The following is a 24,940-nucleotide window of genomic DNA, read 5'->3' as shown; positions in this document are numbered from 1 at the left end:
GTTGATTGACCTAAAATGGTCACCTATGTACGTAGTATAGAATAGAAGTATTGAGTGTCAATCAAATATAACATGAAAGCGTGGTGAATTAAAAGTTTGAATACTTTCAAGCGCACACATCTCTGTGCTTGTGCAACAACAGATGACCGACAAACAACAAAACAAAGAATGAATTGCAAAAAAATCATTTAGCGTAGCGCAACAACAAATCAACGAAACTGTAAACAAAATGGATGTAGAAACAGAAAAACGAACTGTGGACGAATATAATCAACTGCAAACGGAATCAAGAAAATTATTTGCGATTCGCAAGCGAAACAGACTAGTTGCTTTTTATACAATATTTTAAATATTGTACATTATTTTGTAATTTAGAGAAAGTGTTCAATATTGTAGTGGGAAGAATTATTTAAAGTAAATATTTTAATATTGCAAAGTTTCGTAGACGGCGAGCGTAAGGCCGAAAACAATTGCCATAAATACCAGTAGTACTGTGCTCTCAACAATTGACCAACTGGGTAAAGAGAATTAACAAACGAAAAAGGGTAAATATATGAATATAGACTTTTCGTCATATATATCTATATATAGTTAATTATTTTTGTAAATATATCTCAGAAAGGTAATGTGAAGTTATTAGTTGGTGCTGGTAAAAATTGCGTCATGTGACGAATAGTACAGTATTTCAATATATCAATATTGCCTACGCTAGTATGCTTTGAATTCATCAAATCTTGGCTCATCTAGTTGTAGTTATGAACATACATATGTACATATTATAATATAAGCGCTTTGGCCGCTGTTGTATGCTTTGAGCGGCGAATAAAAACTCGTTTACAGATAAATATTTTCACAGAAATTTAATGCCGCGATAACTGAAAAAGTAGATAACTGATAATTATAAACAAATAACGGAATTCAACCTTATGTTTTCAAGCGAATTAGGAGACTATGAATACTCTTCAAAACACGACTAAAAGAACAGCATCATGTTAATTTTTATTGTCAACATTGCTATAACGCTTTCAATAAACAATATTAAATTTTATTTGAATTTCACAATGTTTCAATTTTCTAAAAAAATAAAGTAGTCCAATAAAATCGCCTGTACATAGTTATTGCTGTGCCAAAAATAAGGTCAAGTAACCGCGCATTATTTGTTTTAATCACCGCCTTGATAATGTCCACGTTTCAAATTCTCTTTCCTTATCTGAGAATTTTTTTTAGATCGCATAGAAATTGAGTATATTGCCCTGGTGATGCATAAGTTTATATGTAATTTAAACCACAAGTATGTTTATGTATAAACATATATAATGTTGTGCTTTAATAAACAAAGAAAAATAACGAATAAGTAAGAGCAAAATAAATAAAAAATAGAGTGGCTCCATATTTAATGACTAACTGGTTTAGGGTATAAACATTGTACGTAACTTTTTTGATTTTCTTCATAAATACAGCAGCGTAAAAATTATTGATTATTGTTAATTCGCTGTTCTTTTTTTTCATATTTGATACTTTTATATGCATTTGTAGATATTTGAGTGCATATATGTAAATAAAAGAGTATCTGCTCTTATTCTCTCATTTAAATATTTGCTCTCTTCCACCTTTTTATATTGTACCTGTGCCATTGACGTGACAAAATTACCTGATAATCAGCTGTTGTGGTAGCACAAAAAATATACTTATGTTTACACTTTAAAGATATGCGCAGAATACAAATACATATGTATATACTCGTATATCAATTTATTTAGTGGCATTGACTTTGTTAAATTTTGCTATGGTTTTCTCTACAAAACACAAGTTATTTAATTCAAATAGTAACAATAAAAAAGCAAATCTAATTTTTCAAGTTGTTTAAAATATATTTTAATTATTACTGTATGGCAAGAGTTTATGACTTAAAATGAAAGTTTTTGTTTAATGTTTGTTGCACAAATTTAATTCAAAAGCAAGTTTTGCTTAGTATTTAACATCGTTTGCTTTTTATAGTAATTATATTACAATTTAAACATGCAAGTTTCTGTTTTTACTAATTATACGGTGGTGTACGTACAAAATAATATTCCGAGAATTTGTTGATATCATAGTTTAATTAAATACTATATACATATGTATATTTGTACATATTAGCAAGTCCGTTGCATGCTGTGTGATCCAAAGATAAATTGATTGCTTATTATAGAAAAAAAAATTGAAAACATATTTACAATATAAAATTATACACAGCACCCCAAGAAGCTGCTCATTTGTCGGAAACGCATAGTCCAAGTTGTCCCTTTAAAATTTTATATAAGAAAATCGCCTGTGAAGGGTAATATGCTGCCGAACAAACTGTTTTTTTTATTTTATTTTTAATGCAATTTTATTAAACAATGTTAATGCAGTGAAATAAAATATATATGAAATACACTAATTAACATTTATATAACTTATTAATACAATATTTGATTTGCAGATTTAACGCCAAGATGCGCGCAGTATTCATTTTTGTGGCGTTGTTCGCCTATGCTAGTGCGGTTTCGTTCAGCGATCTTGTGAAAGAAGAATGGTTTGCATATAAAGTAAGTTTTTGATACAAAAGCATTTTATTAACAACTAAATTTACTACTGATAAGCGATTTTTTCAACATTCAAGTACTTTCTAGAGTAATTACATATATATTTTGTTTATATTCTTTGTATTTTACTGTATTTTGTTTATTGAAAGTTTCAAACTTTTATATGAAAGCATTTATTTTAATTAATTGAAAAGCTTTTGTTGTTATTGCCTTTATATAATGTAATGGCACTCATTTTCATTACCAAGAATACGTATTTATTACTTTTTACAGAAAATTCTTTCATTTCAACATTTTATCAATATTGTAACTTTTATTTCCTTTATGTTTAAAAACTTTCAACACTTTTTTACAACTTTCTTTTGTTATTCATAAAATGCAATGCCATCTGGTCATTATTGCTGACCACCACGTAATGGTAATAATTATTTCAAACTCAGAACAGCGTAACAATGAAAACAGCAATTGCATGGGATGACTCAATTTTGAATATTGCATATATGTTGCTACTGTTAATCACCATAATTGCACATTTTTATAGCATGCATTGTCACAAGAGTGTCGAAATTATTTGCAATATTTATGTGGCTGATCTGCTGACAAATCCATTATTGATGAAATGCAAAAATGTTGATATTACAAATATTGTATATTTTTATCGTATATGTAATAGTAGGAAATATAGTTGGTGAACTCGTATCATTTGTCTTTCAAGGAAATGTTGCATTGTTATACAGAGATATAGAGCACTCAAAGATGTATATGCCAACTTTTGATTTATGCATATATGTGCACAAATATATGTATGTATATTCAAATATTACAAAAAAAAAAAAGTAAACCATGCTATGAGCTTTAAGAGATAATACAAGTTTTTATAAGCACGCCTACGATTTCGTTGTATCTCACATTATATACTTATTTTAGCCATGTGCCTATCTACATGTACATGTATATATATATGTATATTTATGTATAACTTAAGTGCTTTTTCTTCAATCGTTGCTTTTTACACAACGTACTCTTATTAAATCAAACTGCAATAAACTTCTTGCTGCGTAATTTCCATGCAACAACACGCGCCAAAAGCATCACATGCTCGCCCAGACTATTATGACAGCGCACCGTCAATCGCAAATGCATTCATCCAAGCAACAGATAATATTATTTATTATTTTTATTTTAAAAGAAACTGCACCTTATCAATAAAAAATGGTTGGGTTAAGTTTTAAATGCATAAGTTCGATTTTGTACAACTAAATGCTTTTGATTATACAAAAGTTGCATATTGAAATTAAAATTTACTATATTATATGTAAACAATTGCAATTTAAATTTTTCTAAATTAAAAAATTTAATGCATACATATGTATGTGCATGTTGCTAATCAAATATTGACATTAACATAATAGCATGTAGTATAATAGCAACTGAAATTTTAGTTTACAAATAAAACCGTTATGCATTAGGTACATGCATATGCTAATAACATTTAGACAAATCAAAAAATTAGTACTTTACTTGTGGTTACTAAGACCTCTATATGGGTATAGTAGTTATTGTAGCGGCAGAAAACATCTCTCAACTAATTTGGAGGAATGTTGCGGAGTTGACAGTCCTTGGCTGGTTAAAAATCCGTGTCCACATAACAAAAAATATCCTTTAAAATATTTTGTTTATGCCTGGCGATCTACCAGTAGCGTATTCTCTACATATGCTCTACACTGAGTAATTCAAAAAGGTAATCCACACAATTTATGAGTAAAGTACTAAAATTATCTTTTGAATTAATAGCAAATTTTATTATTTAAACTTAGCACGTTTAAGGGAATATATGCACTTGCAAACCAGAAAAAACGTTTTTTTTTATAATTACATATTGTTAAATTTTTTTTGGAAAGGCATTTTGGTTAATAGATAATTAAAAAATAATCTAAATTTGCTGAATTTAATGTAATTTAATAATCGTTGATTCATTTAAAAATTATTTGGATTCCTTTGATCCCGTAGCCGATCTATAGAAGGACCTCCAAAAAAACTCTCTGGCGGTGAGGAAGATTTTTCTGTATAAAATTATTTTAAACCGAAAAACAAACACACAAAAAAATTATTGCTATAGATGAATACAGTTCTATTGCTATAGATGTTCGAAGGATTGATTAGTCAAAATTTTGACTTTTGACAAAATGTCGGCAAACCCAAAAATTAAATTTTGTGAAAAAATTTACACTGCAGAGTGGCTTAAAAAATCGAAATTATATGCAAAAACTTAAATTCCTATGTTCATGACCTGAAAAATATATTTATCTAAAAAGGTCGTGTGAAAATTTCAAGTTAATTGGTCCAGCTTTTTCAGAAAAGTTGTGCTTACCTACTCTGAAAACAGCGTTTCGAGAACAACGGGTTTATAAAAATTTCAGAAGCTGATTACACTATTTTATTTGCCGCATCTAAATCAAATTTTCGAAGCATATTCTCAAATATATTTACCTTCGATATATACGTATGTATGGTTATGTATAAATATATTTTTTGACGTTCACAAGTGAATAAACCACGCTAAAATTACTGGGTACAATGTGTTCGTAAATACAATGAGGCTTTGCTCCTTCTTAGAAGCGTTTGCTTGCTATTATTTTGCACATTACAGTACTGTGCGTATATGTTTGTCATAAAATGGATTCTAATGCCGCTTGCAATAGCTTATCAATCCAAATCGCACGTTATCTTGCTTATTTTTTCTTTGTTTGCTTAGCCTGCAATTGCGTTCATAGCCAATACTTTCTCAAATGGGTCAGCTATGTGATTCGATATTTAGAAGCTAACTTATATTTGCTTTTTTCTTTAATCAGTAACGTATTGAGACGTTGTATATGCATATGTAAACATATTCTGTAAGTCGTTGCCATTACTGCGTGTGTCTGCATTATGTTTTCTTATCAGCCTTGCACAAAAGAGGAGACGTCTAACTAAAACGAAAACTGTGATATATAAATACATTTAAAAATAAATATAACAAAAAATATACATATATATGCATATATGTATGTATATAAAAAACGTTTGTATAATTGATAAGAAAGTTCCACTTCAAATCTATCGCTCCCTGCTTTCTTAGCAAAATACAAATCCATTATAGAATAACATTGCGTTCGGCAGGCTTGTAGTGCTATGTTGTTGTAGTAGTAGCGACAGAAAAAGTTCTGCATAAATTGTATAAAATATCGTTACAGAGACGTATATAATAATTTCGTACCGCTTACTTAGAACATTTTGTTGGACCATTCTCTAGACAGTCGGGTCTAAGTAACCGGAACGGACCCGGATATTTAACCGGCGAAGGATTGTCAACTCGGCACCATTCCTCGAAATTAATTACTTTAGGAATGTTTTCTGCCGCTACTACAACCAAAACAACAAGGCTTTTGTTGGAAATAAACTATATTTGGCTGCTACTTATGTATATACAAGTATTACTATATATGTATGTATGTATATAATATATAATTATATGTATATGTACATGTGTATGTATATAAATAATAAATATTTAAAAATTATTTTCATTCCACTATATATCGCTTTGTGTAACTCACCACATTATTTCAACACAACTCTATTACAGTTTCATAATGTATAAAGGCATAGCATACTTTTAGGCGTTTGAAAAAATAAAGTGCCGTTAGCAAGCGTCCATAGCTACATATACATAAGTAAGCTGCTGATTCTATGTCGCTGCTATGTTGACCTTCCAGTAATCCAGATTGATGTCTAGCGTTGATAATATACCGCTAGCTTCCAGTATGAATCGCTTAGTGCATTGAACTAAAAAAACAAGCAAAAGTAGTAAAATTATAGGCGATTATTTTTTGTCAACAAAATATTGATAATAATCTTGCTCCTATACGGCTTTACACATCCGTCGTTCTTCATTATATGAAATCTGCAAAAATATTAAGAACACATATTTATACCCTTTCTGTAATGCTGTCTTGGCACCGTATAACGTTTTACTATATTTGCAATAATTTTCATTGTATATGGTACAAATGTCAGCATGATTTCGGGATTTTCGGTGCCAGCAACACTTGAAGTACAATTACTAGCCTACATACAATATATACATATATACAGTTATTAATGCGTATGTATGTGTGCTTGCTTTTGTAGTAGTTACAGCAATTACGGCTGCTGCAGTATGTAGCAGCATTGACGATCTACACACAAAACAAAAAAAAAAAACAAAAAAAAACTGAAAATAACAACAACTTGATTTGTAACCTACAGATCACAATGTCCGAAAAGGAAGGAAAGTTAAATGAGTGAACAAATAAAGTAGATGCCATTAAGCTGAGTTATTTCAAGTGTTTTCGTGCAATGAGCATGGGGCGTACCACTTATCGTTGGTAAACCAAGGAAGTATTCCTGCTTTAAATGTACATATTTACGTACATAAATATGTAGCTAAAATGAAAAACAAAAAAAACATTTACAAAGCTGATATTGCCTTGTGATAGGGTTGATATTGGTAATATGCATGTAATTTGGGCTGTTGAGAACTCATCTATATCGTTGTTGTTGTCGTTGAAGTGACATAAGCAGGGCTATAGATATCTATAAATTAATTAAATATTTATACGTATATATATATAACGATTAATCTTAAGTTGCTATATCTTTTATTTATCTTTAATAAAATAAAAATAAAAATTTAAAATTAATTAAATATAAATAATGTGACATAATTTTTTGCAGCGCTGTGTTAACAATCCGTGCTCGGTTAAAAATTCGCACACAATCGGGTTTTATAGCACCGACACAGTAAAAATGACCTTCATAGCCGTATTAAATGTACTTTAATAATTTAAAAAATTTTGAATTCCCTTGATCCCGTAGGCGTGCTTTCTACAGCAGGATCTCCGAAAAAGGTGTCAGACGAAGAGCAGTTTTTTTCCGCTAAAAATTAACTCAAATCCTAAAACTATAATTTTTTTGTTACAATTGATGTATACAGATAATGATCAACGGACTAGGCAAAATTTAGATTTTTGACAAAATGGCGGCCGTAAAAAAAAACATTTTTGTGAAAAAAATACACTTAAAAAAAAATCGTATTGCTTTGATCATTACCTGAAAAATATATTATCGTGTAAAAATTTCAAGCCTTACCGACTCTGAAATCAGCTTTTCGAGAAAAACGCGTTTAAAGTTTTGCGAACCCATTACACTAAGCTAAAAAATTCTTGTAAATACGTTGAAATCTCTGAAACTATTTGTCGTATTAACTTCAAATTTACCGAGAATATTCTCAAATATATGGTATGATACGATATGCATACTTGTATATGAACAAAAAAAAAATAATTTTTTGAAATTCACAAGTGTATACATACATATATCATACATATTGTTTAAAACAATTATTTCGTCATTTAGAAGACGTGAACCTTATCCGTTGGAACTACTTGTAATATATATAGCGAAAAACACACTTATTTTACACATTTAAATCAATTTTGTTAGGCATAAAAAAGTTGTGGTTTTCATGTTAAATTTAAAATTATAAAATTGTTTTCTCCGAAAGCACTCAACATAGAAATAAAACCTACGTCCGTTTTACTTGCATGCCAACTTCAATATATTTTTACTTGCAACACTATATATTTTATGAAGCCCTCACTTACTGCGCTCCCGCCTATAGTAACTTCTATGCTAACAAACCTAAACTAATGAATAATTATTCACCGCGTTGGAAATGCTTTGAGTGGTTCGTGTATAAAAGTATGCTTCCTTCATACGTCATTGGGTCCATATTTTTTGAAAAATCGGCATACTTAAAAAAAAAAATTGTCATTATTTAAACAAATGTAAAAATTTCGTTATGTGTACAACAAAAGTTATAGACTACATACATACATATATATGTACCGCGTGTGATAATTTTGACTATGCCAAACGTCAGCATTAAATTCTAGAGTCAAGGTGGAAGAACAACAAAAAGCATAGTTTTATTAATAAAGAGCAAAATAAGCGTACAACACTATATAGCATAAATATATACATATGTATACGGATGTGTACACATATATATGTAGAGACTAATGCAGAGACCGACTAATACCGCATTTCATACGCAAATGCTATACAACAACAACACAGCCTGGATAAAGTGCCCGAACACGTCGTTGTAGAAGGAAATGAAGCAGTCGTACAAGTGGACACTGGCGCTGCAGAGGCCATTCAACGGCAAATATCAGCATATGATTACACATAATGTTATGTACAAGTATGTATGTACAGCAATGAGTGGTGCGGCAGCCAGTGATTAGTTTATCAGCTACTGTCGAACTAATTTCACTACGATTAGCTCGCAGCAACAACTATCAACAGCAGCTGACGGTAGAAAGCGTAGCAGCGTAGCGACTGCGTCGTGAAGAGCAACTAACGCCGCTCACCCAAACGTGCAGCCAAGTACGGTGTGTACTTTGCAAACAACAGTTGCAAGCGAGTAGTGAATGTGTAATGTCAGCGCATGGAAGGAAGGCTCTACAAAATAAATAAATAATTTTCGTTAATTCTACTAAATTAAGTAGACGCGTTTGTTTGACAGCAACGGCAATAAAAGACTGATTGTCATTAGTACAAAGATAACAACACGATACAACAAAGAACAAAAACATAAATAAATAAATTCAAAAAAATAAAATAAAAAGTAAGGCAGCATCCGCAATTTGGAACGCACAAAGTACAAAATAATAGATACTTGTATAATAAAATTATATAAAATACTCGATAGACAATACATAAAGCAAACAGGATGTCTGATAGCAGAGCTGCCGATGACAACCAAGTGATGCGGGACCTTGTTATACCCTGCATATTCTTGCTGGTTATGTTTGTGGCCAATGCTGTATTATTCGCCTTTATTATGTACAAACGAAAACGTGTTGTGTGGGAAGATGCTAGCATATATGAAGCGTGTTTGGAGACACAGCCAACGGTGCCAGCGTTGACCGCACAAGCTAATGTAGTCATGCTGGAAATGGAACAACTCAAGCAATAGTTATCATATTAAGCGCATAATTTTAAAAAATTACCAACAAACATATGATTTAAGAAAATGAATCCTTGCAGCTCAAGCAATAAATAGTTACTACACGTATAAAACACAAAGTTACTGCAATAAAAGTAAAAAAAAAATCAATGCAGAAATAATATAATACATTTTGCAGCGTTTTTAAGTGTATATATAAGCACAATTTAATTAATGACACGGAAAAAGATATTTAAAACACTGCGAACATTAGTCTTAACTAAATTAAAAAAAAAAATAAATAAATAATAGAAATATAAACGAAGGCTGAAAACTCAGATGGGCACCAAAAGGCATTTATAACCTATAGGTGTATTTTTTCTTTGTATGTATGAAAATAATAGTAATTTTAAAGTGTATTTATACAGCTTGTTTTGTACAGCAACTACCTTGTAATATTTATATAAGCGTTAGTTGAATGTAATAAATATTATTTAGGTTAATTCTTAGCAAAGTTTCATAATATTTGAGTTTATATGACGCCGTTTGTTTGGTGGAAAATCGATAATAAAAATCACGCATTTAAATGTGTGTGTATTTGTTGATGTTTTATGAAACACAGAGAGGCTTGCAGCCTGTCAGCACATGGCCGCATGCATGCTCGAAAGCTTCTTATTTTTGTGTTTCTTAATGTGCGCAGAGTTCTTGAAATGTGTGCCATTGACAGCCATCAGCTGTGCTTTACACAACTACAAGAATCCTGCAAAGAAATGTCAAGCAACACGTGTAGCTGACACGTAGAAAGGAAGGAGATAATGGAAAGCACAAAACATGCGTTTTAGTCAACAAAAATGAGAGAAAAAAATTTGATTTAGTGAAACTCTTGATTTTATTTATACACCGTTTTTACTCCACGCATTTAAAATGTTCAACATCTATTTCGGGAATTTCACAATGCTTTGGTCTAGATATTTACGTTTTTGTTTTTAGGTAAAAAGCATGCAGGAAATTATGAACACATTTTAAAAACCCTGTTGGAATATTTTCATTTCATTTTTTTTTTTTTTATGTTTAAAAGCAATTTTAAATTTATTTTTGAACCTTTATATTTTTAAAAATATTAAAATTTAAAACTTGATATAACTTAAATTGGCTTAAATAGAGGCGATAAAATGCTTACTATTTCATTTTGCAATTTATTTGTTTTAAAGGATTATAACCACTTGCAAGTCAGGAAAAACGCGCTTTTTTTTTAAGCACTATTTTATTTAATAAATAAATAAAAATTATATACAATTATAAAATGTAATGTACTTTAATGATCAGCGATTCATTAAAAAAAAATTTTGGATTCTTTTGAACGCGTAGCCACTCTCCACGAGAACCTTCGAAAAAAGGTGTCTGGGGATGAGCAACATTTTTTGGTTACAAATTATCTCAAATTTACAACAAAAATATTGTTATTACAATAAATGAGTGAAGATAGTGATCGAAGCACTAAGTCAAAATGTGGATTTTTGACGAAATGGTGGCTTCCTCAAAAAAGTTGTTTTTTTTTTGTAAAAAATTTATGAAATTTTATATATATTTTGAGAAAAAAGAGTGGCTTAAAATCAAAATTATCATAAATTAATTTTTTATATATAATTATTCCTTCGATCATTACCTGACAGATATATCTAGCAAAGTCGTGTGAAAATTTCAAGTTAATCGGTCCAGTCGTTCCGGAAAAGTTTACCTCACTGACTGAGAACGGCGTTTCGCGAAAAACGTGTTTAAAATTTTGGAAGTCGATTACACTAAGTTTAAAAATTCTTACAAATAAGCTCATATCTTCGCAACTATTTGTCGGATCAACTTTTAATTTTCGAAGAATATTTTCGAGTATATGTATGTACGTATGCAAAATGTGTTACTATTTTTTTTTGAAATTTACAAGTGGATATAACCCCTTAAGTTACTCCTTTTTACTACTGGATGGCATATAAGAGGCATCAGCAGCATCGTGTGTCATTATTGTACTCTGGGAGCATCGTAATAAGCGTCTTCATTTGGTGATCTACTCTTTATTGCATATTTGGCCATTAACTGTTTCTCTGCACAAATATTTTTTCCAAATTATTGTTTGTTAACCTTTGAAGATTTCATTGTTCTTCCGAAGTTTCAAGCTATAATAGCACACTGGCTAAAAAATTAGTTTTCATTGTTTGCTTCTAAGGTCCATTTGTGAAATTTGTCCAATACATATAATTTATATGTATCACATGAATTTTTGTACAATACTTATATTTCTTATACATTATTCGAAACCATGATATCCTATCAGCCCCCATTATTAATTGCTAATAAATAATTATAATGAAATATAAGCAGTTTCATAGTTTTTGACAATAACTTAACTCATTGCAACTCATGCGAGTCACAGTCAGAGTCAGATTATGTTATGTTACTTATGAGAATCTAATCTATTGACCACTCATATAAAAAGTACAGGCTTTTCACAATATGTTTTAAAAAATTTGACATTTTAATGCGGTGGTAATACCCTTTAAACAATTAGCCTACTCAATCTAGATAAGGCACACTCAACTATAATCACTGATAACCATTACAACACGCTGCACACTTGCTTCTTATATGTTACTCTATTATCTATGGCAATTTTGGTAACCCGGCACTCAGTTGTTTGCAAGATATTTATTTGCATTAGCTGTAAATACAAGTTATTGTAATTTTTTGTTACCAATGTTATATGCTAATCTTAAATAAATAAAAGTATTCCAAAAATTTATCTAAATCAAGATAAAACGTAAACTTCGTTTGCACGGAAGATATAATATCCTTCACAAAAAAAAAAGTTTCATATAAGAACTAGATTTTGATCGGTCAGTTTATATGGCAGCTATATGCTATAGTAGACCGATCTAAACAGTTTATTCGGAGATTATAGCGCTGCTTTGAATAATGATCTATGCCAAATTTCGTGAAGATATCTTGTCAAATAAAAAAGTTGTCCATACAAGGACTTGAATTTGATCAGTCAGTTTGTATGACAGCTATATATTATAGTGGTCCAATATCGGCAGTTCCAACAAATGAGCAGTTTCTCAAGACGACAAGGACGTGTACAAAATTTCAGATTCATATCTCAAAAACTGATGGACTCTGGATATGTAATATACCCTGTTGAGGGTATAAAAATATTGCTGCATTATCTTCGAATTAAGTTGTTGCTTAGTAATGCATTTATAAATCAGAATAATAGAATAAAAGCGAAAATTTTATAATGCAATCCCGAAAATCACGGGATCGTAACAGTTGGCAACATTAATGCAATAATATATGCGCACTAAGTATCCACTCAAAAATTGAATTATATACATAATCAAATAATAACGTAACCTTGTAAGTAATTGACTCGTTGCTCTCATCATTTCGGTTACTAACGGTTATTTAGTGGCGCCGATAAGAACACCCAAATGTGCACTCATCTTATCACTCAGCCGGTCTGCTTACGGTATTTGCAAAGCTAAACACTTGAATAAATGATAAAAATTGTAGGCTAATCGCCTACTAAAACGCATAACTATACAAACATACATAGCACTTGAGACAAAAGTGGACGCTCATACTCACATACAATGACGCTGGTTTGACTTTGTCGCAAGTTCCTCTTAATTAAATTAAGCGTGACAGGCTAATAAAGAAATTTTTTGTTTTTTTTTTTGTCTAGTACTTGGCTGAGCGAATTGTGCAGTATAATTTTAATTTATATGCTAACTTGATTTTACACTTGAAACTTTCGTGTCACCCAGATCACTTGAAAGAGTGCATTTACACAATTATAATAACGAGTATCTTTGTTGTAGAATTGCATAAGCTAACAGACAGTTACTAATTGAAATGCAAGATATCTGTACGAAATTCGGCATGGAATATTATCTAAGGCAGCGCTACAAACTCCTAAAAATACTGGCTTAAAAAATAAAAAATTATATTTAATGTTTCTTCCAATTTATAATTTAAAATAAAAAATACTCAAATTTTGAAAAGTTTAAACCAAAATACTGATTTAAAAAGTGTAATTCCAATTTATAGTTTAAGTTTAAAAAAAGCTATAAATAAAAACATTTGTAATTTAAATTTAAAAAAATGCTATAAATTTTAAAATTTTAATTAAAAAAAAAAACATTAAAAATATAAATTCCAATTTTTTTTTTTAATTTAAAAGAGCTATGTTTTTGAATTAAAACAAAAAATACTGTGCGTTTGTATTATACATTATTTTGCGCTTGCGTACGTCTTGTTCTACAATTTTGGTTCGCTTTGCAAAGGGAAAGCTTATTTTTATTACTCTTTTTTAATTCTTTTTTTTACATTTCATTTCTTTTAATTATAGTGTTTGAATTACAAATATATATATCTATCCTTTTTTAACACTTTTCCTTCCAGTTTTTGAATTAAAACAAATATATTTGCTTTAATATAAATTTTTTTTTTAATTGTTACGCCAATTTTTAAATAAAAAAATGTTTTATCAATTTTTAAATTTAATTATAGGGTTTCAATGAGAAGTATACCTATATATAATATATATCTATACTTTTTTAACACCTTTGCTTCCAAATTTTGAATTAAAAAAATATATATATGTATGTATATAGATATATATATTTTAAATAAAGCAAATGTTTTATCAATTTTTAAATTTAAAATATCAATTTTTTAATTCAAAAAATATTTTTCAACTTCTAATTTTATTTTTGAGTTTGAAATAAATTTCCAGTTTTCGTTATTCGATTTTTGCAATTAAATATTACATTTTTAATTTTTTTTAATGCTGAAATAAAAATTAAAAATTGAAAATTTTATTTTTCACCAAAAATTTTTTAATTACAAATTCGCAATCCTGGCATAGAGACAATAATTTATGAACGTGTTACATACCTGCTGATAAGCAATGCTTTTAATGTGTTCTTCGAAAATTAGCGGCATTACAGAACAAACGTGCTTTCGAGCTCATTAATTTGGCTTTGCACATGTTTGTGACATAACTTGATATGAATTTAACTAAATTTGCATATTTGGGTTTAATTTTTCATATTTTTCATATGCTTCTTCTATTCTATTCTGCAAAATAGCTTAACTTTTTCTTACGCATTCATACAAAGTTGCCGCGGCTTTAGTTTCATGTTTTCGGGAGATCAAATGTCAAACTGCTGTAATTTTTGTGTCTTGCTGTTGTTGTACGAATTAATTGTTTTTGTTAAAAAATAATTGTGGCTATATTTCAGTTCTCATGTCGCTGTGTGATATTATTGAACTTGTGCTCAAATTCCTTATGGAACTTAAATTTGTAAGTTTGCGAGCAATTTGAGGCCTCAATCAATAGTATAACTCAAAAAGCGAATGTACAAATGTCAAAGAAAATATTTTAATTATGGTTATCATGAAGTACATACATACAGCAAGTCTTGCATTATCATGAAGAATGGCAGGTTCTACTCAAAATTTTTTACTCTAATTAAGATTGCCTTCTTTCACGAAAATACGTTTTGTGGACTGCACTTAAGGCTACTAAACAAACGGTACTTTTATCACTTTTAACCATACAAAATCTTGACGGATCGTATCTTAATTGAAGAATCAACAATAAACCCGCTGAAGAAGTGGTATATTTACGACATTTTTTGTCAATGTAAGATTGAGATAAATGGCCGAATGCTACTAATTTTTTTAGCATACAAATAATTAAACGATAGATTGGCAATCTGCAGTTGGGCCTTAGCTTATCTGTACTTGCGAATATATTTTTTCTATGCATGTATGTTTATATGCATTTCCTCCGCCATAAACGAAATTGCTGTTTATATGCATGTTCCTGTCATAAATTACAAAGCACTGCAGAAAGCGTCCATCATTGCTAGTGAACGCTGTACCAACTAAGGCTGTGTTCAAACACGCACACTTTTATTGCACACACTTCTCTGTTGGTGGTAAACTGTCTAACTTTTTATACGCTCAACATGCAAAACTGTTTTTTATTTGACAAGAGATCTTCACGAAATTTGGCATGGACAGCGCTTTATAATTTCCGAACAATTTCTTCAGATTGCACCACTATAGCATATAGCTGCCATACAAATTGAACGAACGAACATAATAAGATTAGTTTACGCCAAATTTAATGAAAGCAAAAATATTTTAAAACCAAAAAGCTATTTATTAGGATTTTCATATAAATTTTGAGGTTATGTATAAAAGTGTTACTTGAAAGTTGTAGATCTTTTAATTACTTACAATTTTTGTCATGTAACTTTTGTCTCATGCGACTTGTAGTTTTTGCGAAAATGGAGATAAAGCGTTTTTTACGCTTAAAAATGCCATAACCACACTCCCTTAAGAGCTCAGAGCGCTAGTAAATGATTTCTCCTCGCTTTTAAATTTTATATATATATATAATATATATTTTTTTTTTTATTATAGGCATGTAATATTTATAAAATTCCTTAAATTTTTAATGCCAACTGGATTTTTTTCTTATTTGCAGATGGAACACAAGAAGCGTTACTCGAACGAAGTTGAAGAGCGTTTCCGTTTGAAAATTTTCAATGAGAACAGATTGAAGATTGCCAAGCACAATCAATTATACGCAACGGGCAAAGCGTCATTTAAAATGGCAATCAACAAATATACCGACATGTTGCATAGTGAATTCCGTGAAACAATGAATGGCTACAACAACACGCTAAGAAAGCAACTGCGGTGAGTGTTAAGCAACTTAAAAAAAAAAATTTTATTATAAAAAAATTTGACCGCAAAATAATTAAATTTCCACTGTTCAAGCAGTAGCAACAGAAAATTCACCGGCGTCACTTTCATTGCACCAGCTCATGTTACTGTACCGACATCTGTGGATTGGCGTTCGCATGGTGCTGTTACCGATATCAAGGATCAAGGTAATTAAAATCTTTTTTTTTTTCTTTTATAACAATTTTAAATAATTTTACTGCTTATAATTAGGTCACTGTGGCTCCTGCTGGGCTTTCTCCTCAACTGGCGCACTTGAAGGACAGCATTTCCGCAAAACCAATACACTAGTCTCGCTGTCCGAACAGAATTTGGTCGATTGCTCTAGCAAATATAACAACAATGGTTGCAATGGTGGTTTGATGGATAATGCTTTCCGTTATATTAAGGATAATGGTGGCTTAGATACGGAGAAATCCTATCCATATGAGGGTATTGATGATTCCTGTCACTACAATCCATCCACCGTTGGTGCCACCGATCGCGGTTTTGTCGACATTCCAGCCGGCGATGAGGAGAAAATGAAGCAAGCTGTTGCCACAATTGGTCCAGTTTCCGTAGCTATCGATGCATCACATGAATCATTCCAATTTTACTCCGAAGGTATTTACGATGAGCCACTTTGTGATGCCGAGCAATTGGATCACGGTGTATTGGTAGTTGGCTATGGCACTGATCCCAGTGGTCAAGACTACTGGCTGGTAAAGAACTCGTGGGGCACCACTTGGGGTGACAAAGGTTATATTAAGATGGCGCGCAACAAGGAAAATCAATGCGGTATTGCCTCGGCCTCGAGCTACCCACTTGTTTAGGTTGTAAGTTTTTAAACATCACAGGAATAAAAGTTGCAAGCAACTACATAAAAATTAAAATATGTGAATTAATATGTTTTATAAACCACAGTGAATTTTTTACTTCTATATGAAGCGTATATGATTTTTTGTTTGTATTATTTCTACGTTATAAGTTGTGGTATTGTTTATTTTAATTTTTTTCTTTTACTTTTGTCGATGCGTGAATTAAAAAACAAAAACATATGCAAAGAGAAATACCAAAGGTTACATTAATGTGTAACTTTTATGTAATAAAACATATACCACCTTCTCATCGCCATCAATATATTAATGCATAATTAGCATACGAAATTTGTAAAAATATTATATAAATAAATAAAAAATCTTAAAAAATTAAATTTTAGTTTATTTGTTAGGAGCGAGAGGAAGCGAAGAAAATTATACAAACGTTAGGCAATATTTTGAAAAAACAACTAAAAAAAAAGCGAAATTTTATACGAACTTTTGTTAGTTTTTAGGCTGATAAAATTCGATTTTTGTTCAGATCAAAAAATCCGCTGAACTCTGAGAAATCACTGCAGAAATTCGGAAAACGAGTTTAAAGCTAAACGGATTAAGAGCATATTCTAGTCTAGGAGCATGAATCTCAGTTAATTTTTGACATAATTAATTTTTTTAATGCACTTTTTTTTATTAGTTATTCATTAACATTACCAAGAAAATTAGAAAAGATCAAAAAATGAAAAATTTCAAAAATTAGCAGCTGATGAAGTGAGGCGGTCTCAAAAATGTGGCATGTGACTATACCCAAGATTGCAATCTAAAACCTAAAATAAATTTTAATAATCTAGAATAATGTCGCACTGTCTGTTTCTACGAAAAATTTTAGAAAAAAATGTTTCACAAAATGGCGACTACCGTAAAAAAAACAATTTCTGTACCACTTGACGTTTTCGAAATTTTTAAAAATAGTAAAAATTGAAATTTGCTGATAGTTTCAGAAATAGACAAGTCTATAAAGAAGACTTTAAAACTTTGAAGTAAACCGGTTCTGTAGAACCTGAGAATTCGTGGATTTCGTTTTGAACAGTTGCCTCTGACAGGTCCTCTGACATATTCTTAAAAATATAAAAAAATCGATTATTTCGTATTTCTAGTGCAGAATACACTCTTAAATTGAACGGTTATATTTTAGAAGTCTGTTACTCAAATACTATTTGAATCATCGATTTAGCATGTTATTTTTACAGCTATAAACTATTGTTATAAGAAAAAAATTAATTTTAATTTCACACTTGGTGTGCGGTTTATGGACTTAAGTTTAGAATTTTTTTTTTGAAATAAACTACGCAATTTTTCTGGTATTTTAAATACACTTTATTCATTTTAAAAATGTGCTATATTAAAATATTTTCAATTTGCCTTTGAAGCTTATATCGGCTAATGTTTTTAAAAAGATATGTTACGGAATATATTTAAAAATGTAAAATCATCAGGCAAATTCAATAAGAATGTATGTATGTACATATTTAATATAACTACAAATTTTTGGTTAGCAAACTGTTTTTTATGCGCTTTATACTTTTCAAATAATTAATTTTTCTAATTAATATAAATGTTAAAAGTACTTGCTCTCTTAAACGGCTTTCAGCATTAATGTACACTAGTACGCAGTCTCTTACAGTTATACTTTTTATATATGGTATACTTAATTTCTCTTTCTTATTATAAGGCCGCACATGTACAATGTCTTAATTTTTTAAGATAAAATTAATTAATTAATTAAAAAAAAAAAGAATTAAAAATAAGCGCTAAATAAATTAGTCAATTTGATTGATATTAAATTTTATTTTAATTACTTTTTTGGTTAATGAGCGTTCAGCTATTTGGAGTGCTAATGCCGATGATGCGATGAGGATGTTGTGATGCTAAGCTTTGCATAAATTTAATCTGAAATAAACATATTATATAATTAATAAACAGCAAGCATAAATAGCTATTGTTATTAGAAACTATTCCACTTACAATGCTCTCACTGTCACGCGCACACATATTCGCCACGAAGTTTTGCATTTAAATATTATAAAAGTCCAAATCTTTCATTACCTTACGTCCAAGGTAGATTATTGCAGAAGAGCGCTGTGCCAATTAAATAGTAACTTGTAAACCATACTAGTATAGAACCAGCTTTTGAGCGCAATTTGATTAGATCAAATGTCTTGGGCAGCTGATCGGCAGCAAACCAATAAAGACATGGCGTAGCTGAGCACAATAACCGTGTTGATATTTGTATGTGCACGAAAAAAGTACAAAATAGTGTGAGAACCAATGCGTGCAGTACAAATGGCAACGATTTATATTCTTTTAATAGCTGCATGTTAGGATAATGCGGCAGTAGGATACGCATGAAATGTCTAAAATACGTAAAGCAATGATACAGCAGGAACGCGAGCACAGGCAGAGCCAACATAAAGTTCGGTAACTGCTTGAGCTCGTAGTAACGTAGAAAACCGACATTCCAATAGTGTGATTGTATGTATGAATATGGAAATGGAAAAGTATTATCACACCATGGTGAGTTTTGCGGCATACGATGACCAGCTAAAATGTAATTTTTCTCACGTGCATAGTTCAGCACAGCCTCTGAATGCGCTACTGTATGATGCGGTACACAATACTGTTTGAATGCGTAAAAGTAGAAGAATGTGAGCGGCGTTAGTGCACCAATCAGACAAAGTGTTATTTTTACAGCAGCAAAACAGCGTTGATATGACTTGAGTATGGTGTGCCGCAGCATAAAATATATGGGATAGCCTGCATTGAGTAGACCATTTGAACGGCTCACAATAGAGAGTGCCAGTGTTATTGTGGTGCGCGCAAATCGAAATTCGGAAACACATTCCAACATCAAGTGTAACGATAACCAACAGAAAAGCGCCTCCGAATATGCGGCAGTGAAGAATATTGATGCTGGATTGAAACAAAACAGTAACGCTGCATTCCAACTTTTATTTGGGTCCTTAAAAATGCGCTGTGTGAGCGCATATAGTGCATTAGCTGCTTTGCAGAAGCAAAATACATTAACCAATACGGCTACGACCAAACACCAGCTACGCAAGGAAACGCCCATATTGAGCGCAAACAAAGCATTTGCGCCTGCACGTACCACCAGCGGAAACAGCGGGTAAAAGGCGAGCGTATTCTCGTAAGAATAGGAATATTCTGCTATGTGTAGAAAATATTCACCATCCCAGTGACGCAGGCCGCCAAGACAAAATTGTACTGTGCGATCAAGCCAAGAATTTTCGGTGGCATTATGGGTGATAAATTCGTTGGTTTCGAGTACTCCTACATGTTGAGTTTGAGTTTGTTGTGCAATCGGTGAACGAAATACATCTGATTTGTGATCAGGCATCAGGTGGTTTGCAATTAACTGCAATACCAATATAATCACTCGACTAGCTAGCGCTAATTTCGTTATTTTCTCAGTCATTTTTTTTTATGAGGTAACAAGGCAATAATGAATCAACGATTAAGATGCGATAAGTTAATATTGATGACGTTAATACTTTGTGGTTGCACTACGTTGTTGTTCATTTAGGTTATGGCTGTTTCGTTGCACTGCGGCCCAAATTAGTTGTGTCGGCTGAATATGTAAACAATTGATAATTAATAAATAAGATTAGAGAAAACTAAATGCCGGTCAAATAGTCAGGTGATATGTCATGGACAAAAATGTGATGCCTTTTCGCCCTAACAACTGTCACAACCGTGCGCTTACCTCTTTAAAAGACCAATGATATAGAGTACCGAATCATTACAAGCCAACCTTTATTTGAACTGCCTTCAACGTAATATTAATTATTTATTATCACAATCCTTTTATTTAACGTGCCACAACAAAAGCTCAGCCGGTTCTACGCAAATGACGTTTGCACCTAATTTATTTTATTGAAAATAAGCGATGCCACCTTATCCATTCATAAATTTAAATGCAACGTATAATCTACATTCTCTGATATAACATTGAATAATATAAAACGTAAAATCATTACTTATGTTCATACGCTTTATGCTATTTACATTACAAAAAAATAACATTTAATATAATTTGCAATTAACTGCCTGGTGCTCCGATCTATTAATAACAAACGAAAAGTTTGTCTTTAAAAAATAATTAAAAGTTTATTAACAAAACCATTTCAATTTCATCGAATTTCTGCTTTAAAGGTTTCAGCACAAGCATCGGCTATGCTTTTGTGTATTTTATTGACCTCTGCTTGCGTCAAGGTGCGCTCCATATGCCTGTAGACTATTCGGAAGCATAAGCTGGATTTGTTTGTTTTATGATTCTTAAAGTGATCTACTAAGCTAATCTATAGGAGAGAAAAATTTTACGTCATTTTCTATAAAATATTAAAAAATTAACGTTTTTCTAAAACTCACTCGTTCCACCACATCACCTGCCACTGAACGCACAAGATCGTAAAAGTCATTACAAGCAAAACCAGCATCCACATCGATACCCAACGGCAACCAGAACGAAAGATCATTACTGCACTGCGGATAAACGGATATGGGTTTATATTTTGGTAGTTTCTGCAAATTTTCCTCATTAAATTGTGTAAGAAATCCACTATCATTCGACCAAAACAGCCTTATATCGGGTATATCGAAGAGCACCATTGCCAAACGCTCTAAGCCCAAACCGAAAGCATAACCTATATTATTGTGAGCGCCTGAACGTTGTAGTATCTCGTGTCGCATAATACCACATCCAAGCACTTCAAGCCATTTGCCATTGTAAAGTATTTCCAACTCCCAGGAAGGCTGTGTAAATGGAAAATATGTGTCCACCCAACGATATTCCAATTGCGCACCAAACAAATCGCGCGCTAGGCCAACCAGCACATCTTTCATTTCGTGTTCCATCAATTTAACTGCTTCAAGTGTATGGCATATTTGTTTCGTTTGATCTAAACACTTTGAAGATGATTCAGGTTGTGGAGCGTTTTTAACTTTGAATTGCCAATCATTTTCAAATATTTCTAAATCTAGATTACGTCCAAAAAGTGTGTCCTTCGTAACCAATCGAACTGCATCTAATTGGTGGAACACAGGATAATGGGTGCAGTCGATTTCATCACGTCGATACACTTCACCTGTTACTAGAAAATTATCTAGACCGCAAGCTATTAAGTCGGCTTGATGTGCGGTGGTGTGGGCCCGCAATAATTGATTTTGATTAATGTAATAGCAATCTGATTTGGCACGACTTACATGATCAGCGGGAAATAGTAAGTTATCAAAGTTTTGTTCCACTGTCACAATAGGACTTAACTGGTCATAAACCGAAAATAATGGATTGCCGCGTGAGTTTCTATAGCAGGCGTAGAAATAATTAATAATACGTTGACGTATAATTGACAGCGGATGATTTCGCTGCAAATGTTTGTTCACACCCAAACAGGATAATATTTTTGGCGTCACATTTGTCCAATCGTCTGTTGGATAAATTTGTCCATTAATTTCTAAACTAGCCTTAGCGTCTGCGGCGCCGACACTGGTGGCCATTTGTCGGTATTGTCTGTATTGTTTTGCTTTTGTGTATTGATGATTTGTTTGTAGGCATAACCAATTCCTAGTCGTTGATGGAGTTGCTCCATTTAATTGTCGCCAGTGGCGTAAAATTAACATAATTAATTTTAAATATACGCGTTTAAGTTTACTTAAGTGATATAAATAAAAACACAGAAATTGCTTGTTTTTTTTTTTTAGTTACATCACCTGTTTGACATATCTGAACAGCTGATGTTTATTTAGGCGGTTTGTTGAAATAGAGGAATTTTCGAGGTATTCCTTTATCATCGGAGGTAACGGGATATAACTTATTATGCTTCCGGCATTTTCGAATTTAAAGTTGTAAACGGCATTAAAAACAATAAAAAATATTATGATTAGGAATTTATTTAATTGTAATAAAAGTTTTAGGGCATTTAAATCGTAGGAAATGTTTTAAGTCTGTTTATTAGGTTTTAAAACGGCATTACTACGAAATAACATGTAGCTGGTTTGAATCGTTCAGTGCTTTTTTGCATATTCAAAGCAAACCGAATATTGAACATACATTTTTTGTTGCACCATCAGAAAGTAGAGATGTCAACGAAAAAAAAACTTACCGATTTTTTTATGAAAACAGAAATTTTAGAATGTGCATTTTCGATTGAAAATTAGGGTTTTTTTCACATATTAATTCAAGAAAATACAGAAAAAAAAATTTTATTTATTATATTATATTATAATTACATGCATTTAGCATGTTTGGGACATATACAGGTTAGTTTACCCCAAATTTCTTCTTGAAAAAAAAAATGGTACAACGTAAAAGTTATGTGATAAAAGTATCCACTCGACAGTTGTAGAATTTTATTAATATAATTAATACAACCAACTCCTTCAGTATTCACTGTTGATTATGTCGAATATCATCTTAAGAAGCTGGTAATGTTGTGACAGCATTTATGTTAGTTACCAAAAGAACTTTTTTTCAATAAAAAAGTTTTGAATTAAAAATTAGATTGGAGTTAAAATAAATTAAATTTTAAATATTCTTTTTTTAATAAAAACCAGTTTTAATTAAAAATTTTTTTTTTGGAATTAAAAGGTGTAAATTTAATTTTATATATAAAAAAAATGTTTTTGTATATACATTTTTTGGCGCTTGAAAATTAAATTTTTAATACCAAAATCTTATATAAAAATTCATAAAATAACAATCGTTTGAGTGTGTAAGTTTGCCGACCACTGCTCTAGAGTATTAAATATGATGAATCTGTGCGAGTTCTAGTTTAAAATGGTAGAACACGAAGTATGCAAGCGCAAAAAAATTTAAAATAAAGTTTTTTGTTTTTATTACTAATTATAAACTTGTGATAGACATTATTTCATTTTTCAATACGGTATTTAGGGTTAAAATTTTCATTTTTTTTATTTATAATACGATTTTTGGGATTAAAATTTTATTTTTTATTCTCCAATCCAAATACCGGATTAGAAATTTGATTATTATTTTTTAGTTACATTTTCGTTAAAACCAAATGGAAAAATAATAATTTAAATATGAATTTAATAATATATTAATAAATGTTAATTTATAATGAATAATCTTTTAATGCATTACTTTCAGTCCTGGTTCCAGCTATAACAATCTAATGCTTTAGCAACGTAACGATGTGTGCGGAAATGGAGTACCATTGTTAAAATAAATAAATATAATTACATCATCATACTTGTGGTTAGAGTCAAATTATGTTCATATTTTTTGTGACATATTTGTATTTTTAAATAAATATATACATATGTACACGAAATAAAAATGCTCATATCTTTTACTGGGAAAAGTAAGACCGTCAACTTTGCCAGTTGCAGTTTTTAATACATTCCTATTAAAGTAACATTATTTTTGAAATGCGGTTTCAATATCGTTAAATATTAACCATTTACGATTAAATGTATATTTTCTTTTCTACTTTTATTTTCTTATTTTCTTTTTTCTTTTTGGCTTTACGTCATTTCTAATTTTGCACATAGCAAAATTTAAGCAGAAAATGGCATAATATGCTTGACACCGCCTACTTGCTAGTGAAATTTCATAATTTACAAACTACGCACGCGACCGATCTTCATTTCATGTTCACACTTACTTAAAATGCAAAGCCAAAAAATTTAACCTTTCT

The 24,940-nt window shown here is 30.9% G+C and overlaps 3 protein-coding genes across 4 annotated transcripts; 1 reads left to right on the top strand and 2 right to left on the bottom strand.

Moving 5' to 3' along the window:
• Nucleotides 1-284: 284 nt before the first annotated feature.
• CtsL1 (cathepsin L) lies at nucleotides 285-17,602 on the top strand. Of its 2 annotated transcripts, none has more exons than XM_036375111.2 (5): nucleotides 285-545; nucleotides 2,465-2,570; nucleotides 16,151-16,365; nucleotides 16,447-16,559; nucleotides 16,624-17,602. In XM_036375111.2, exons 2-5 carry the CDS (start codon nucleotides 2,478-2,480, stop codon nucleotides 17,220-17,222), a joined length of 1,020 nt encoding a protein of 339 aa, XP_036231004.2. In that variant the 5' UTR covers nucleotides 285-545; nucleotides 2,465-2,477; the 3' UTR covers nucleotides 17,223-17,602. The 2 variants fall into 2 exon arrangements, with proteins under 2 accessions (XP_036231004.2, XP_036231005.2); XM_036375112.2 differs by having other exon boundaries at nucleotides 287-545; nucleotides 16,450-16,559.
• A 1,237-nt stretch (nucleotides 17,603-18,839) lies between these two features.
• On the bottom strand, nucleotides 18,840-21,267 carry PIG-V (phosphatidylinositol glycan anchor biosynthesis class V). Its single transcript, XM_014241958.3, has 3 exons — nucleotides 20,986-21,267; nucleotides 19,230-20,850; nucleotides 18,840-19,154 (listed from the first exon to the last, which is right to left on the bottom strand). The coding sequence occupies exon 2, from the start codon at nucleotides 20,695-20,697 to the stop codon at nucleotides 19,312-19,314; it is 1,386 nt and encodes a 461-aa protein (XP_014097433.2). The 5' UTR covers nucleotides 20,698-20,850; nucleotides 20,986-21,267; the 3' UTR covers nucleotides 18,840-19,154; nucleotides 19,230-19,311.
• Nucleotides 21,268-21,363: 96 nt separating this feature from the next.
• Nucleotides 21,364-23,006, bottom strand: PheRS-m (Phenylalanyl-tRNA synthetase, mitochondrial). Its single transcript, XM_070108840.1, has 2 exons — nucleotides 21,651-23,006; nucleotides 21,364-21,580 (listed from the first exon to the last, which is right to left on the bottom strand). Exons 1-2 carry the CDS (start codon nucleotides 22,899-22,901, stop codon nucleotides 21,413-21,415), a joined length of 1,419 nt encoding a protein of 472 aa, XP_069964941.1. The 5' UTR covers nucleotides 22,902-23,006; the 3' UTR covers nucleotides 21,364-21,412.
• Nucleotides 23,007-24,940: the final 1,934 nt, after the last annotated feature.

Source organism: Bactrocera oleae, chromosome 4 (genome assembly GCF_042242935.1).
Source record: "Bactrocera oleae isolate idBacOlea1 chromosome 4, idBacOlea1, whole genome shotgun sequence".
NCBI classification, from domain to species: domain Eukaryota; kingdom Metazoa; phylum Arthropoda; class Insecta; order Diptera; family Tephritidae; genus Bactrocera; species Bactrocera oleae.
This window is presented reverse-complemented; position numbering and strand designations above follow the sequence as displayed.